General features: G+C 51.3%; 1 protein-coding gene across 1 annotated transcript; it reads right to left on the reverse strand.

Annotated features, from left to right (window-relative positions):
• Positions 1 to 271: 271 nt before the first annotated feature.
• LOC134359120 (calcium homeostasis modulator protein 1-like) lies at positions 272 to 2,343 on the reverse strand. The gene is made up of 2 exons (XM_063072089.1): positions 1,792 to 2,343; positions 272 to 730 (listed from the first exon to the last, which is right to left on the reverse strand). The coding sequence occupies exons 1-2, from the start codon at positions 2,341 to 2,343 to the stop codon at positions 272 to 274; spliced, it is 1,011 nt and encodes a 336-aa protein (XP_062928159.1).
• Between the last annotated feature and the right edge of the window lie 12,388 nt (positions 2,344 to 14,731).

The raw sequence follows: 14,731 nt of genomic DNA on the forward strand, positions 1-14,731 counted from the left end.
CCTCTACACCTCAAGCTCTCGGTATTTATTAATTTATTACTCTTTTTGTTACAGTTTGACTTATTTTGCACATTGGTTGTTTGTCAGTCCTTGTGTGTCGTTTTTCATTGATTCTATTGTATTTCTTTATTCTACCGAGAATGCCTGCAAGAAAATGTTCTCCGGAGCCAAGCACCTACTCTGCTTTCCCGGTCGGGTTAATGGCCAAACCAGGCACGGGGCAACAGTGAAGAAGTTTGTTTTCGCACCACGGAGGCCACACTCAGACACGTCACACCTTGCTATAGAAGGCCACTTTCTCCCACCGGACTTGTCCCCAGTTGTTGAGCTTGGCGTCGGTCAGTTGCTTGGGCTGGGTGGGGGCAGTGTTCACGTTCAGCGGCGGTCTGCTGTTGTGCCAATTGCTCAGCAGTCTATTCATATTCTTACTGTCCGTGATGCCCAAGAGTTTGGGCTCTTCCTCCTCCTCCGTGCGGAGTCCCGGGGAGTGGGGAGGAGCACACCCCCTCCTCATCTCTCCTTGCATCTCCTCGAAGAACTGCTGGACACAGACCTTGGCGAAGTTCCTTGCGTGATCCCTGCAGGTTTCCTCAAAGAGCTTACGCTCGATGTCAATGTAATGAGACCAATACCTGGTCTTCAGGAAAACGACCTGGGTGAAGCACGGACGCAGGGCTCGGGCCAGGAACGCCAGGAAAGTGGTCAGCAGCAGGAAACACCAACCCAGGGTCTGGGCGAGAGGAGAGAGGGAGTCACACGTATACACCATCCCTGAATTACCAGCTCCCTCTACACCGTCCCTCACACACTCCCGGACTCACGCACAGAGTGAAGCTCCATTCCACACTCACGGGGACAGAGAGTGCAGCTCCCTCTACACCGTCTCTCACACACTCCCGGAGTCAGGCGCAGAGTGAAGTTCCATCTACACCGTCCCTCACACACTCCCGGAGGCAGGCACAGAATGAAGCTCCATCCCACACTCCCGGGGACAGATATAGAGTGAAGCTCCATCCCACACTCCCGGGGACAGAGAGTGCAGCTCCCTCTACACCGCCCCTCACACACTCCCGGACTCACGCACAGAGTGAAGCTCCATCCCACACCCCCGGGGACAGACATAGAGTGAAGCTCCCTCTACACCGTCCCTCACACACTCCCGGAGGCAGGCACAGAATGAAGCTCCATCCCACACTCTCGGGGACAGACACAGAGTGATGCTCCATCCCACACCCCCGGGGACAGAGAGTGAAGCTCCATCTACACCGTCTCTCACACACTCCCCGGGACAGACACTGAGTGAAGTTCCTTCTGGATCTACGCCGTCCCATCACACACTTCTAGGGTCAGACACAGGGTGAAGCTCTGTCCACACCATCCCGTCACACACTCTCGGGATCAGACACAGGGTGAAGCTCTGTCCACACCATCCCGTCACACACTCTCGGAATCAGACACAGGGTGAAGCTCTGTCCACACCATCCCGTCACACACTCTCGGGATCAGACACAGGGTGAAGCTCTGTCCACACCATCCCGTCACACACTCTCGGGGTCAGACACAGGGTTAAACTCTGTTCACACCATCCCGTCACACACTCTCGGGATCAGACACAGGGTGAAGCTCCCTCTGCACTGTCCCATCATACATTCCTGGGGCCAGACACAGAATGAAGATCCCTCAACATCGTGAACACCTCCCCTATTGTCCCCGTTCTATCGCTCTTTTCTCGACCATCCCATCTCCGTATACCCCTCACTGCACTCCCTACCTCCGCCTGTCTTGTCTCACCTGGGACAGGCAGCGGAGGTAGCGCTGGGCGGCCTCCCGGGAAATGGCTGCCGGCTGGCTGAAGAGATCCTCGCAGGGCAGGGTGGCGAGGAGCCGGCGGAGCTCGGCCGGCGTCGGGGGCAGGGCGGAGGCGTTGGCGCCGAGCGTGCGGGGGTCCAGGCGCTCGCTGAAGGCGCAGGTAAAGCACTTTCCATCCAGGAGCGTGACACTGAGCCAGACCACGGGGGCGATGAGCGCTCTCTGCAGAGTGGAGCAGAACATGTAGCGGAGCACTGCCCCGTCCTTGGATCGGCGCCCCTCCGGCCGCCGCCACTCCTCCACCAGCACCGACACGTTGTTGTTGAGCACGAAGCCGAACAGGAGCAGCAGCAGCGGCGGCAGGGTGAAGACGACCAGCGCGTAGGGCAGGTTGTGGCTGGGCAGGCAGGGGCAGGTGAACTCAAAGCTGGAGTAGACTTGGGCGCTGCTCAGAGCCAGCAGCCCGCACACTCCGTTCATGAAGGACTCCTGGTTGGACTGCAGGAACTGGAACACCAGCCGGAACTTATCCATGTCCCCGCACCGATCCTCGATTCTCAATCAACTGGCGCTCTCTCGGTCACATCTTCCCGTTTCTGACCTATTCCCCTACCGCCCACCGCCCTCTGCCCCCGGCAGTCTCGTCACCGCCGCCTCCCGCCTCTGGGTCTTTGGCGCACAACCCTCCCTCGGTGAGATGCGCGGATGTCATTGGGTCCGGAGCCTGACCAAAGTAGCCGGCCGTGATGATTGAGCGCCTGTGGGAGGGGCAATACTGAGGGTACGCCGAGCTGCGGGAGGGCCAGAGCCGGGGGGACGGGAGGGGCAGTACTGAGAGAGGAAGGAGCACTGTGAGAGAGATGACACTGAGGGAGCGCCTCACTGTGGGTGTGGCAATGAGGGAGCGTTGCGTTGCAGGTGAGGCAGTACTGGGAGAACTTCACCGTGCGGTCATTGTTCAATTTACACGGCCGAGTTTCACATGATGCCTTCACATCCCCCTGGTTCCCAGTGGGGAGGCGGTGAGAAAACTTCCTGCTGATCATCTATAACATAAATCTTCCACTTCATCCGTGTGACGGTGAGATCACTGGCCCGTTTTAATAGAATTTCACTGAGTTTGCCAATGAGCAGATTAATCGCGATATAAACATTAATAAATATTTTCACCTCACGTCCGTGGTCTGTAACCTCACAAAAACGACGTGGAACAGACAATGTTGAAAATCGTTTGCAATTCAAGTTCAAGTTGAGGTCTATTGTCATCTGACTGTACATATTAACAACCAAACGAAACAACGTTCATCCGGACCCACGGTGCACCCACAAAACATGCGGGTGGTGTATTAGCATGGTTAACTAATGGAAAGCAGAGAGTTGGGATACATGGGTTTTTCTCTGGTTGGCAATCAGTGGTGAGCGGTGTGCTGTAGGGGTCGGTGCTGGGCCTGCAACTGTTCACGATAGTATACGTTAACGAACTGGAAGAGGGGGCCGAGTGTAGTGTATCTAAGTTTGTTGATGATACTAAGTTGAGTGGAAAAGCAAATTGTGCAGAAGATACGAAGACTCTGCAGAGAGATATAGATAGGTTAAGTGAGTGGGCAAGGATCTGGCAGATAGAGTACAATGTTGGTAAATGCGAGGTCATCCACTTTGGAAGGAAAAATGGAAGTTTAGATTATTATTTAAATGGTAAAAGATTGCAGCATGCTGCTGCACAGAGATACTTGGGAGTGCTTGTGCATGGATCTCAAAAGGTTGGTTTGCAGATACAGCAGGCTATCCAGAAGGCAGATGGAATGTTGGCCTTCATTGCTAGAGGGATTGAATTTAAGAGCAGGGAGGTTATGCTGCAACTGTACAGGGTACTGGTGAGGCCGCACCTGGAGTACTGTGCGCAGTTCTGGTCTCCTTACTTGAGGAAGGATATACTGGTTTTGGAGCCGGTGCAGAGGAGGTTCACCAGGTTGATTCCAGGGATGAAGGGGTTAGACTACGAGGAGAGATTGAGTTACCTGGGACTGCGCTCGCTGGAATTCAGAAGAATGAGAGGAGATCTTATAGCAATATATAAAATTATGAAGGGGACAGAAGATAAAGGCAGGAAAGTTGTTTCCACTGGTAGGTGAGACTAGAACTAGGGGACATAGCCTCAAGATTCGGGGAGTAGATTTAGGACAGAGATGAGGAGAAACTGCTTTTCCCAGAAGATGGTGAATCTGTGGAATTCTCTGCGCAATGAAGCAGTGGAGGCTACCTCAGTGAATATATTTAAGACAAAGTTGGATAGATTTTTGCATAGTAGGAGAATTAAGGGTTCTGGGAAAAGGGCAGGTAGGTGGAGTTGAGTCCATGGTCAGATCAGCCAAGATCGTATTGAATGGCGGGGCAGGCTCGACGGGCTGGACGGCCGACTCCTGCTCCTGTCTCTTATGTTCTGATGTAACATGCACAGCACATAAACCAAAATGTTACCATAAACGAGTTAGTGAAATATAATTCAAAACACATGTATTGCTCAGCCCAGGTAAACAGTAAACAGTGAATAGCTCGCTGTCCTAGTGACCTTAATGGTGACAGGGTATTCATGAGTCTCACAGCCCGAGGGAAGCAGCTGTTTCCCAGTCTGGCAGTCCTAGTCCTGGTGCTCCCTTCCTGAAATGAGATCGTGGGATGGGTGGTCGGCATCCTCAACGATACTGCGCGGCCCTTTGTCCGCAAAGTTCCCCGTAAATGTCATAAATAGGGGTGGGGTGGTGGGAGACCCCGATGGTCCCCTCGGCGGCGTTTACTTTCCTCTGTAGGGTCTTGCAGCTTCCGTGCCACCCAGAGAGGACACGCTCAATGGTGATCCTGTAGAATGGGGGTGGGGAGCCTCGCACGCTTTAGAAAGTGTAAACGCTGCTGTGCCTTATTGACCAGTAAGGAGGTTAGATTGTCCGTTATGTTCTCACCAAGGAACTTTGTGCTCTTCACCGTAGAGTCATTGGTGTGCAACGGAGAGTAGTCCTGGACTTCCTGACATCACAATCATCTCTTTTGTCTTGTCCATGTTGACTCAGGTTTTTGTTCTCCCACCATAGGCGCCTAACTTCGCCCCTCCGCTTCAGAACACCTCCTCCCCACTCCTGGGGTACCTGCGGACCTTTGTAACTACCTGTGGTTCTGATAAGATGTCATTGACCTGAGCATTAGCCCCGCTTCTCTCTCCACAGATGCTGCCCGATATAATGAAGATTTTCTACAATTTCCGCCTCTCTTTCCGGTTTCCATCGGAATGACCGATTTAACATGGCCGTATCCCCGCTGGCTCTCTAGTATTTTCTTGTAGGCTTTCACGTTGGGTAATATGCCAAATTCTGATTCTGCGAAAATCCATCCCACAGACATGAGTTCCTCCGCTGTCCTTACATATAATGCTGCTAAAGTTATTGTTAAAACCCAACGGTACGGGGGGATTAACCGAGGGAGCTCCTTCACGCCGCCCCTCAGTAACCCCCCTCTCCCAGCACCATGTGTCACTGAATTCATCCCCAGTGACGTTGATCCAGCTCCCTCACCGGCCCTGAGTGACCCCTCTCCCCCACCACTATGTGTCACTGATTGTATCCCCACTGACGTTAGTCTAGCTCCCTCACCGGCCCTGAGTGACCCCTCTCCCCCACCGCTATGTGTCACTGATTGTATCCCCACTGACGTTAGTGCTGCTCACTGCAGCGGTGAAGCAGCGTCTCCACCAGATGTCCCACGGCCCCAAACTTAACTATTATAACTAGTGTAACTAGTGTAAGAGGAGCCATTTTGAGAACTGGGTTTCTGGGTTGGGATGCGCAGAGACAGGAAGGGTGCGGGAGAGGGGTGGTTGGACCACGACGCCTGGCTGAGTGAAGGGATTGATGGTGGGCGGAGAGGAACATCAGAATGTCCCTTTGTCCTGAATCAATTCCCAGGATCAAACCTGGTGAAGAGAGATTTCGACACGTTAACCTTCATAAAGCAGAGTATATTGAAGTTGTATGAGACGTTGCTGAGGCCTAGTTTGAAGTTCTGTGCGCAGTTCTGGTCACCCTACTGACAGGAAAGTTATCAATAAGATTGAAAGAGGACGGAGAAAATTCACTGGAGCGTAGGAGAATGAGGGGAGGTCGATATGAGGGGTATAGACAGGGTAAGTACAGGCAGGCTTTTTCCAGTGAGGTAAGGTGAGGCTAGAACTAGAGGTCGTACATTTAGAGTGAAGGGTGAGATATTGCCATAGTTGCTGCGCAGAGCACAGGAGTACATTCATAGATGGTCCCATAGTTGGATGCATCAGCAAGGGAGGTGAGGCTGAGAACAGGGCTACGGTAGGAAACTTTGTCACATGGTGTGAGCAGAATTATCTGCAGCTTAATGTGAAAAAGACTAAGGAGCTTGTGGTAGACCTGAGGACATCTAAGGTACCGGTGACCCCTGTTTCCATCCAGGGGATCAGTGTGGACATGGTGGATGATTACAAATATCTGGGGATACGAATTGACAATAAACTGGACTGGTCTAAGAACACTGAGGCTGTCTACAAGAAGGGTCAGAGCCATCTCTATTTCCTGCGGAGACTGAGGTCCTTTAACATCTGCCGGACGATGCTGAGGATGTTCTACGGGTCTGTGGTGGCCAGTGCGATCATGTTTGCTGTTGTGTGCTGGGGCAGCAGGCTGAGGGTAGCAGACACCAACAGAATCAACAAACTTATTCGTAAGGCCAGTGATGTTGTGGAGATGGAACTGGACTCTCTGACGGTGGTGTCTGAAAAGAGGATGCTGTCTAAGTTGCATGCCATCTTGGTCAATGTCTCCCATCCACTACATAATGTACTGGGTGGGCACAGGAGTACATTCAGCCAGAGACTCATTCCACCGAGGTGCAGCACAGAGCATCATAGGAAGTCATTCCTGCCTGTGGCCATCAAACTTTACAACTCCTCCCTTGGAGGGTCAGACACCCTGAGCCAATAGGCTGGTCCTGGATTTATTTCAGAATTTACTGGCATAATTTACATATTACTATTTAACTATTTATGATTTCATTACTATTTATTATTTATGGTGCAATTGTAATGAAAACCAATTTCCCCCGGGATCAATAAAGTATGACTATGACTATGACTATTTAAGGCGAACCTGAGGGGGAACTTCTTCACTCAGAGGGAGTGCGAGTGTTGAACGAGCTGCCGGAAGAAGTAGCGGATGTGGGTTCGGCTGCAACATTTGAGGGAAGATTGGATAGGTACATGGATGGGAGGGCCGTGAAGGACTGTGGTTCAGGTGCAGGTTGATGGGACTACGCAGAATAACAGTTAGGCAGATACTAGATGGGCCGAAGGGCCCGTTTCAGTGTTGTAATGCTCTGTCACTTTATGACCATTGCTGGCCCCTGAGAGGGGCAGGAAGAGGGTTGAAGTCTGCACGTACTTGACTGCGCGCACCGAAACTCGCGGCAAAAGTCCACCCTGGTTCCCCCGGTTTTTGCTCCCACCCCCACCTCCCCCTGATGGCTTGAGGGAGGAGAGGGTTGGGTTAACGTCACACCGGGGCCAAGTGTGAGATGTTGTTTCATTGTTGGCTAAATGCTGATGTAATTTGTATTTATTTAAATCTGCTTTGTGAAGTCAGTGTCAAACCGCGAGGTAACATTGCCATTCAATTTAAATTCCCTCTCAAGGACGCCTTGGACTCTCCAAAGAATTCTCAACAAGGCCACAAAGAGATATGTAAGAAACTAATGCTGAAATCTGGAGTTAAAAAGTGAGTAACTTTAGGACATAATCGCTACAGTCTAATGAACATGTCTTATGAGGATAGGCTGAGCAAGCTCGGCTTTTCTCTTTGGGGTGAAGAGGAATGAGGCTTGACATCATAAAAGTGAATAAAATAATAAGAGTCATAAATAGCATAGACAGATTCACCCCCTTCCCCACCACCGCCAGGAGGGAAATAGTTAATACAAGGGGGCATAATTTTAAGCTGCTCAGAGGAAAGTATAGTGGGGGGAGAGAATTCTGAGGCAGGTTTTTTACACAGAGAGTGGTGGATGCACGGAACGTAGAGCCGGGGGTGGTGGTTGAAGCAGATACATTAGGGAGATGTTGGAGACTCTGAGATAGGCATATGGATGATAGAAAAATGAGGACTAAGAGGGAGGAAAGGGTTAGATTGATCTTGGAATAGGCTAAAAGTTCGGCACAACATTCTGGGCTGAAAGGCCTGCACTGTGTTGTGATGTTCTACATTCTATATAAGTGACTCACCTCCTAATCCTCAGCTCACTGTCCAAGAACTAACGCACTCTGGTCCATTCACCCAGTCCCCTGCTCAGAGGCCTACGGTGACTCTTGCTAACCTGGCCTCAACTTTACATTGTAATCCTCGTTTCCAAATCCCAGTGTGACCTCACACCTTCCTATCACTGTAATCCACACACAAGTTATCCCATAACCCATTTGGCCTACTCCTGCACCTATTGTCTATTGTCTATTGTCCTCCTCTGCTGGGGCTACTTCATCTCTACTTTAAGCCGATCCTCCAAACCTACTTCCTTGACCAAGCTTTCAATTATCCGCCCAACGTCTATAGTTGGTGCTAACTGGTTGCATCACAACCTGGTATGGAAAGACTAATGCCCATGAAAGGAAAAGTCTTGAGAGTGGTCGATACAGCCCAGTCCATCACAATCAAAGCCCTCTACATTAGTAATCACATCTACAAGGACCTCTGCCACAAGAAAGCAGCATCCATCATCAAGTACCCCCGCCATCCAGGCCATGCTCTCTCGTGGTTGAAGGGCAATAACTGTTCCTGAACCTGGCGATGCAGGACCTCAGGTTCCTGTACCAGAGAGGGCAACTTCACTCACATCAACACTGAACTGATTTCAGAACCTACAGACTCACAGTCGAGAACTCTACAACTCATGCTCTCAGTATTATACGCGTATACTATTTGCACAATTTATCTTACTTTCACATTGATTGACATATCTTTGTTATATACTTTTGCATTTCTTTGTTTTCCTGGAAGACAATGTATCTCAAGGTATTACACGGTAACATATACATACTTTGATAATAAGTTTTCTTTATCTTTGACTTTCAAGTATCTCCAGATGCGGCCCAGCATTGTTCCCTTGTCACTATTAACGTTGTTGATGTTAACACTCAATGTCCGGTTTTAAAGGGCGACAGAATGGAGAGACAGATCTCTGAAGGGGACAGAATGAGATGTGAAGGCAGGTGTAAGAAAGCTGTATGGTAGTCTAAACACCCCCTCGCTCCACCTGTGGCGTACAATGGCTACAGTGCGTACCGACTGCAAAATGCACTGCATTTACTGACTGAGGTTATGCACCATCCCCGCCCCCCAGCCTCCAAGCCCACCACCTCTCCCAACAAGAAGGATAAATGCAGCGGATGCAGGGAAACACCAACTGCAGGCTCTCTTTCAAGTCACACTGCATCCTGATTTGGAAATATATCACCAGTCCTCTGTCGTCACTGGGCCGAGACACGGGAACTTCCACCCCAACAGCACAGTGAAACGGTGGAAACACCTTTCCCAGTCAGCTGAAGAAGACAGTACACCCCCACCCCCCATAACCTCCTCAAGAACAATTGGGATGGACAATAAACACCGGCCCTGCAGGTGATGACTACGTCATTTGAATAAATGAAAAATAAACCTAAAGAGGATTTGCGCGGGTATTTCTCTGAGGCAAATTAATAGCTGCGACCCAGGGACTGTGACCGTCACTGCTTGTATTTTTCTGGTTTAAATAGAGACTTTGTTGATTGAATGCAAATTTGCAAATACTAGGCAAATTAACCTGGTCCACCTGCAGGGGATGGTGCTGCAGTGCCCTACCTACAATCAAGCCAAGTGAATATTCAGAACCACATTTATGTTCCATGCGCTGGTAGCTCCCCAGCATTGGACTTATACAAATGGCATATTGTTATGCCGTCGGGGTGCTGATTTCAGGGAGACGGCAGCTCCCAGCGACGAGCGTCAACCATGCTGTACTGTGGGAAATGCCTGTATTTTACCGGGATCTTCTCAGAGCAGCAGAATTAGGCCATTCATCCCATCGCGTCTGCTCTGCTATTCCATCATGGCCGATTGATTGTCCTTCTCAACCTCGTTCTCCTGCCTCCTCCCAATAACCATAGACGCCCATGACCAACCTATCAACCTTCGCTTTAAAAACACCCTATGACTTGGCCCCCGTACCTGTGAATGGCAGTGGACTGAACAGATTCACCACCCTCTAGCTGAAAAATTCCTCCTCATCCCTGTTCCAAGTGGACACCTTTCTATTCTGAGACTGTACCCTCTGGTCCTAGACTATTGAAAGCGTCGTCTCCACATCCACTCATTTTAGGCCCGTCAATATTCGATATGTTTCAATAAGATCACCCCCCCCCCATACAGGAAAGTGTTCAGTTGATGCAGTGTCTTCATTACATTCTTCAACATTTGGACTCCCCCAACACCTACGTGAGGATCTTGTTTGCGGATTTTAGCTCTGCCTTCAACACTATTGTTCCGGAGTTGCTTCACAGCAAACTAGCCCAGCTCGCTGTCTGGCTTTCCGCTACACTATCTATCAGTGGATCACGACCTTCTCCACCCACCCTAGAAACCTCCTATTCACCAAATTGCCAGCAGGGAGTCGCTGCAAATCCATCGCCCTCAGGACCACACGTCACCCCCGAAGCCTCTCCTGTAGCTCCCCAGCTTCTCAACGAAACTCACTCGTCCCTGCACAACATCCGTCAAGTGGTCTTTCCAGCTCTCCTTGTTCTGTTAGTCTCTTCATATGTTCATGTTTATTTTAATTTGTTCGTTGACGTTTGCGCATGAGAATGTTCGTTAATTATTGATTGCTCATGGCTATTGTCTCGTAAACTGTTGGTTGCTATTGTGTTGCTTGTCACGATATTTTCCTGTGTTTTATGCTTGGCACCGAGCCACAATCTATTCTGGTATGTTTTACATACTGGCAACAAAGTGATTCTCATTCCTCTAAATTCCGGCGAGTGTAAGCCCAGAGCCATTAAGCACGCCTCACATGTTAACCCTTTCATTCCCGGGTAATTCTCGTGAAGCTCATCTAGCGCCTCTCCAATACCAGCTCATCCCTTTTCCGATATGCAGCCCAAAACTGCTCACAATACTCCAAATGTAACCATTTGACCAATCAGACCATTGCCTTATACATTCTCGGCATTACATCCTTGATGTTATATTCTATGCCTCTCGAAATGAATGCTAGCATTGCATTTGTCTTCTTTGCCACCAACTCAGTTTGTATGTTAACCCTAATGGAATCCTGCACAAGGACTGGCAAGGATGGGTCTGACCCCGTTGCTGCACAGCATTCCCTTGTCCTTTGCTGAAAAGTTCTTCCAGACCAGCACCTTTGACCAGGCAGCGGTCAGCAAGGAACGTCCTGCAGACACTACAGGAGACGAATTCGATGTGCACAGTGGGGCGGTTTCCCAGTTACTGCATGCCCGAAGCATCACCACACAGCCCTTCCGCCTTGCGGGATGACCATGGCGAGGAAGGGACAGTAGCCCGCCTCTTTGCGGACTGTGGGACTGTGGGGTTGCAAAGAGCGTCTGGAGAAACTCCATAGCAGACAGACGAGTGACAGAGGACTCTCATCTACGATCTGTTCCCACAGAGCCGAGCATCAAGTGCTGTTGGCAGATCATCAACTGGGTGAAAGAGGCCCCAAACTTGTTGGTCTGCCACACATCGAGATGGCTGCCAGCGGGCGCATTCCAGGCTGCAGGAGTCCGTGCTGAGGGACACGCTGTAGTTCAGAGAAGTCACCGCAGGGGCTCAATGGGGAAGGACGACGGTGTACGGTTGTTCTCCTACTGTAGAGAGAGGGGCTGGGCGGGAGGATTACTGCACGATTCCCATCCCAAATCCCATTCTGGAGAGTACGTCCCTCAAATACGTGCGCGATATCCAGTCAAAGGCTTTCTCCTGCTCCAAGCTGACTAGCCAGACGTCCACCCGCTGTCCTGCACATTGCAATGGCGTCCCTCAGCAGCAGGAGGCTGGGAAAGCCCTTCCAGCCAGGTACGGCACGGGTTTGGTCTGGGTGGATCACCTGTCCCAGAACAGAGAGAGGACAGGAAGTTCTGTGGGGCTGTGGTGCCCGTGGCCTTCCTGTCATACCCTGCAGATCCTCAGTATGTCCGCCACTGATCAGTCCTCACAGCGCTTCCCCTGTGAACCTTCTGCTAGAAGAAAGGTGAGCACGACCCATCCTTTTCCACGGTGTGGACCCTGGATCGTCAGATGATCTTGGAGGATTCGGCGGCGATGTCCTGGGCTTGCCCGCCTTCGTAACTCCTCCCTCACGCCCCCCCCCCCCCCTTCACTGCAGGAGGAGAAGGTGCTGGAGCTCTGTCTGGAGCTTACGCGGTTCCCTCTGACCCTGCTTCGCTTTCTGAGCCCCTTTGCGGGGCTGCTCGAGGCCGGCCAGCCGCTTGCTCCGCACGGGTGAGCCGGAGCGGAGTGTTTCGGTACAGTAAGTCTACCACGTGGAGCCCCCACGCCCACCACCACCTTGACTTTGGTGATTGAGAAGTCGCCTCCCCAGAGCTGATTCCCCAGGTCGCTGCGCGATAATCGTTGCCCCCCACCACACAGATAAACCATGGGGCCACCATCGCGACCAATTCCGGTAGTTGCGGAAAATCACATCAGCCAGGTACCGCAAGACGCTGATATATCGCACCGTTCCCCTGACACTGCGCACGTTCAAAGGGGCCAGTTCACGATTCGTCTAGAGGCTTAGATCTTATCCTGGTCACTCAGCCTGAGTCATCATGCCCACCCTGTTAGTTGAAAAGACGCCACTGCCTTCTCTCAATTCCTCCGTCTCCGCCGCATCTACTCTCGGGATAAGGCTTTTCATTCTAGAACTAAGGAGATGTCCTACTTTTTCGAAGAAAGGGGCTTCTCTTTATCCAACATCAACGCTGCCCTCAACCACATCTCTTCCATTTCACGCACGCCGGTTCTCACCCCATCCTCCCACAACGTTAGGGTTCCTCTTGTCCTCATCTACCAGCCCACCAGCCTCCGCGTCCAGCACATAATTCTCCGGAACTACCGCCAGCTCCAACGGGATTCCACCGCCAAGCGCATCTTTCCCTCCCCCACCCCTAAATTTCTGTTTTCCGAAGGGATCGCTCCCTTGTCCATTTGTCCCTCCCCACTGATCTCCCTCCCGGCACTTATCCTTGCAAGCGAAACAAGTGCTACACCCGCCCCTACACCTCCTCCCTCACTACCATTCAGGGCCCCAAACAGTCCTTCCAAATGAGGGGGCACTTCACCTGTGAGTCATCTATTGTATCTGGTGCTCCCGGTGTGGCCTCTTTTGTATCTGTGAGACCCGACGTAGATTGGGAGACAGCTTCACAGAGCATCTACGCTTCTTCCGCCTGAAAAAGCAGGACCTCCCAGTGGCCACCCATTTGAATTCCACTTCCCATTCCCATTCCGATATGTCCATCCATGGCCTCCTCCACTGTCGTGATGAGGTCACACATAGGTTGAAGGAACAACACCTTATAATCCGTTTGGGTAGTCTCCAACCTGATGGCATGAACATCAATTTCTCAAATTTCCGATAGTGTCCCCCTTTCACCATTCCCCATCCCCTTTCCCCTCTCTCACCTTATCTCCTTGCCGACCCATCACCTCCCTCTGGTGCTCCTCCCCCCTTTTCTTTCTTCCAGGGTCTTTCTGTCTCTTACACCAATCTACTTCCCAGCTCTTTACTTCATCCCTCCCCCTCCAGGTTTCACGTCTCACCTGTGTTCCTCTCTCCCGTCCACCCCACTGCCACATTTTAAATCTACTCCTCAGCTTTTTTTTTTCTCCAGTCCTGCCGAAGAGTTTCGGCCAGAAACAGCGACTATACTCTTTTCATAGACGCTGCCTGGCCTGTTGAGTTCCTCCAGCATTTTGTGTGTGTTCCCTTGTCCTGGTGCAGTTTGGGTTCCACGTACACACAGAGGGTGAGAAGCTGTAGCCTTTGTTTGAATCTTTGAAGGGGCTTCTCCACAAATTCCAGCAATACCTCAGCCCAACGCTACTTGGGCACCCGGTGCAGAGGGTAGTGTCGGTTCGGAGAACCTTCTCGTGTGTTGTTGACCGATGGAATAAAACTAATCCTCCTGAAAATGCAAATCTGAACATTCGCTGTTTCTATACAACAATTTATGAATAAGGCATCATTTGAAATAGAAAACAAAAGTTCGACACAGTGAAACTCCCTCCACTCCGTCCCATCACACACTCCCGGTGTGAGACACCGAGTGAAGCTCCCTCCACTCCGTCCCATCACTCACCCCGGGGTCAGACACCGAGTGAAGCTCCCTCCACACCGTCCCATCACTCACTCCCGAGGTCAGACACCGAGAGAAGCTTCCTCCACACCGTCCCATCACTCACTCCCTGTGTGAGACACCGAGTGAAGCTCCCTCTACACTGTCCCATCACTCACTCCCGCTGTGAGACACCGAGTGAAGCTCCCTCCACTCCGTCCCATCACTCACCCCGGGGTCAGACGTCGAGTAAAACTCCCTCCACACAGTCCCATCACTCACCCCGGGGTCAGAAATAGAGCAAAGCATCCTCTACACTGTCCCATCAGTCACACCCGGTGTGAGACACCGAGAGAAGCTCCCTCCACACCGTCCCATCACTCACCCGGTGTCAGACGCCGAGTAAAGCTCTCTCCAAGACGTCCCATCACTCACTCCCGGTGTGAGACACCGAGTGAAGCTCCCTTCATACCATCCCATCACTCACCCCGTGTCAGACACAGAGTAAAGCTCCTTCCACTCCGTCCC

Source organism: Mobula hypostoma, chromosome 19 (genome assembly GCF_963921235.1).
Source record: "Mobula hypostoma chromosome 19, sMobHyp1.1, whole genome shotgun sequence".
In the NCBI taxonomy this organism is placed as follows: Eukaryota; Metazoa; Chordata; class Chondrichthyes; order Myliobatiformes; family Myliobatidae; genus Mobula; species Mobula hypostoma.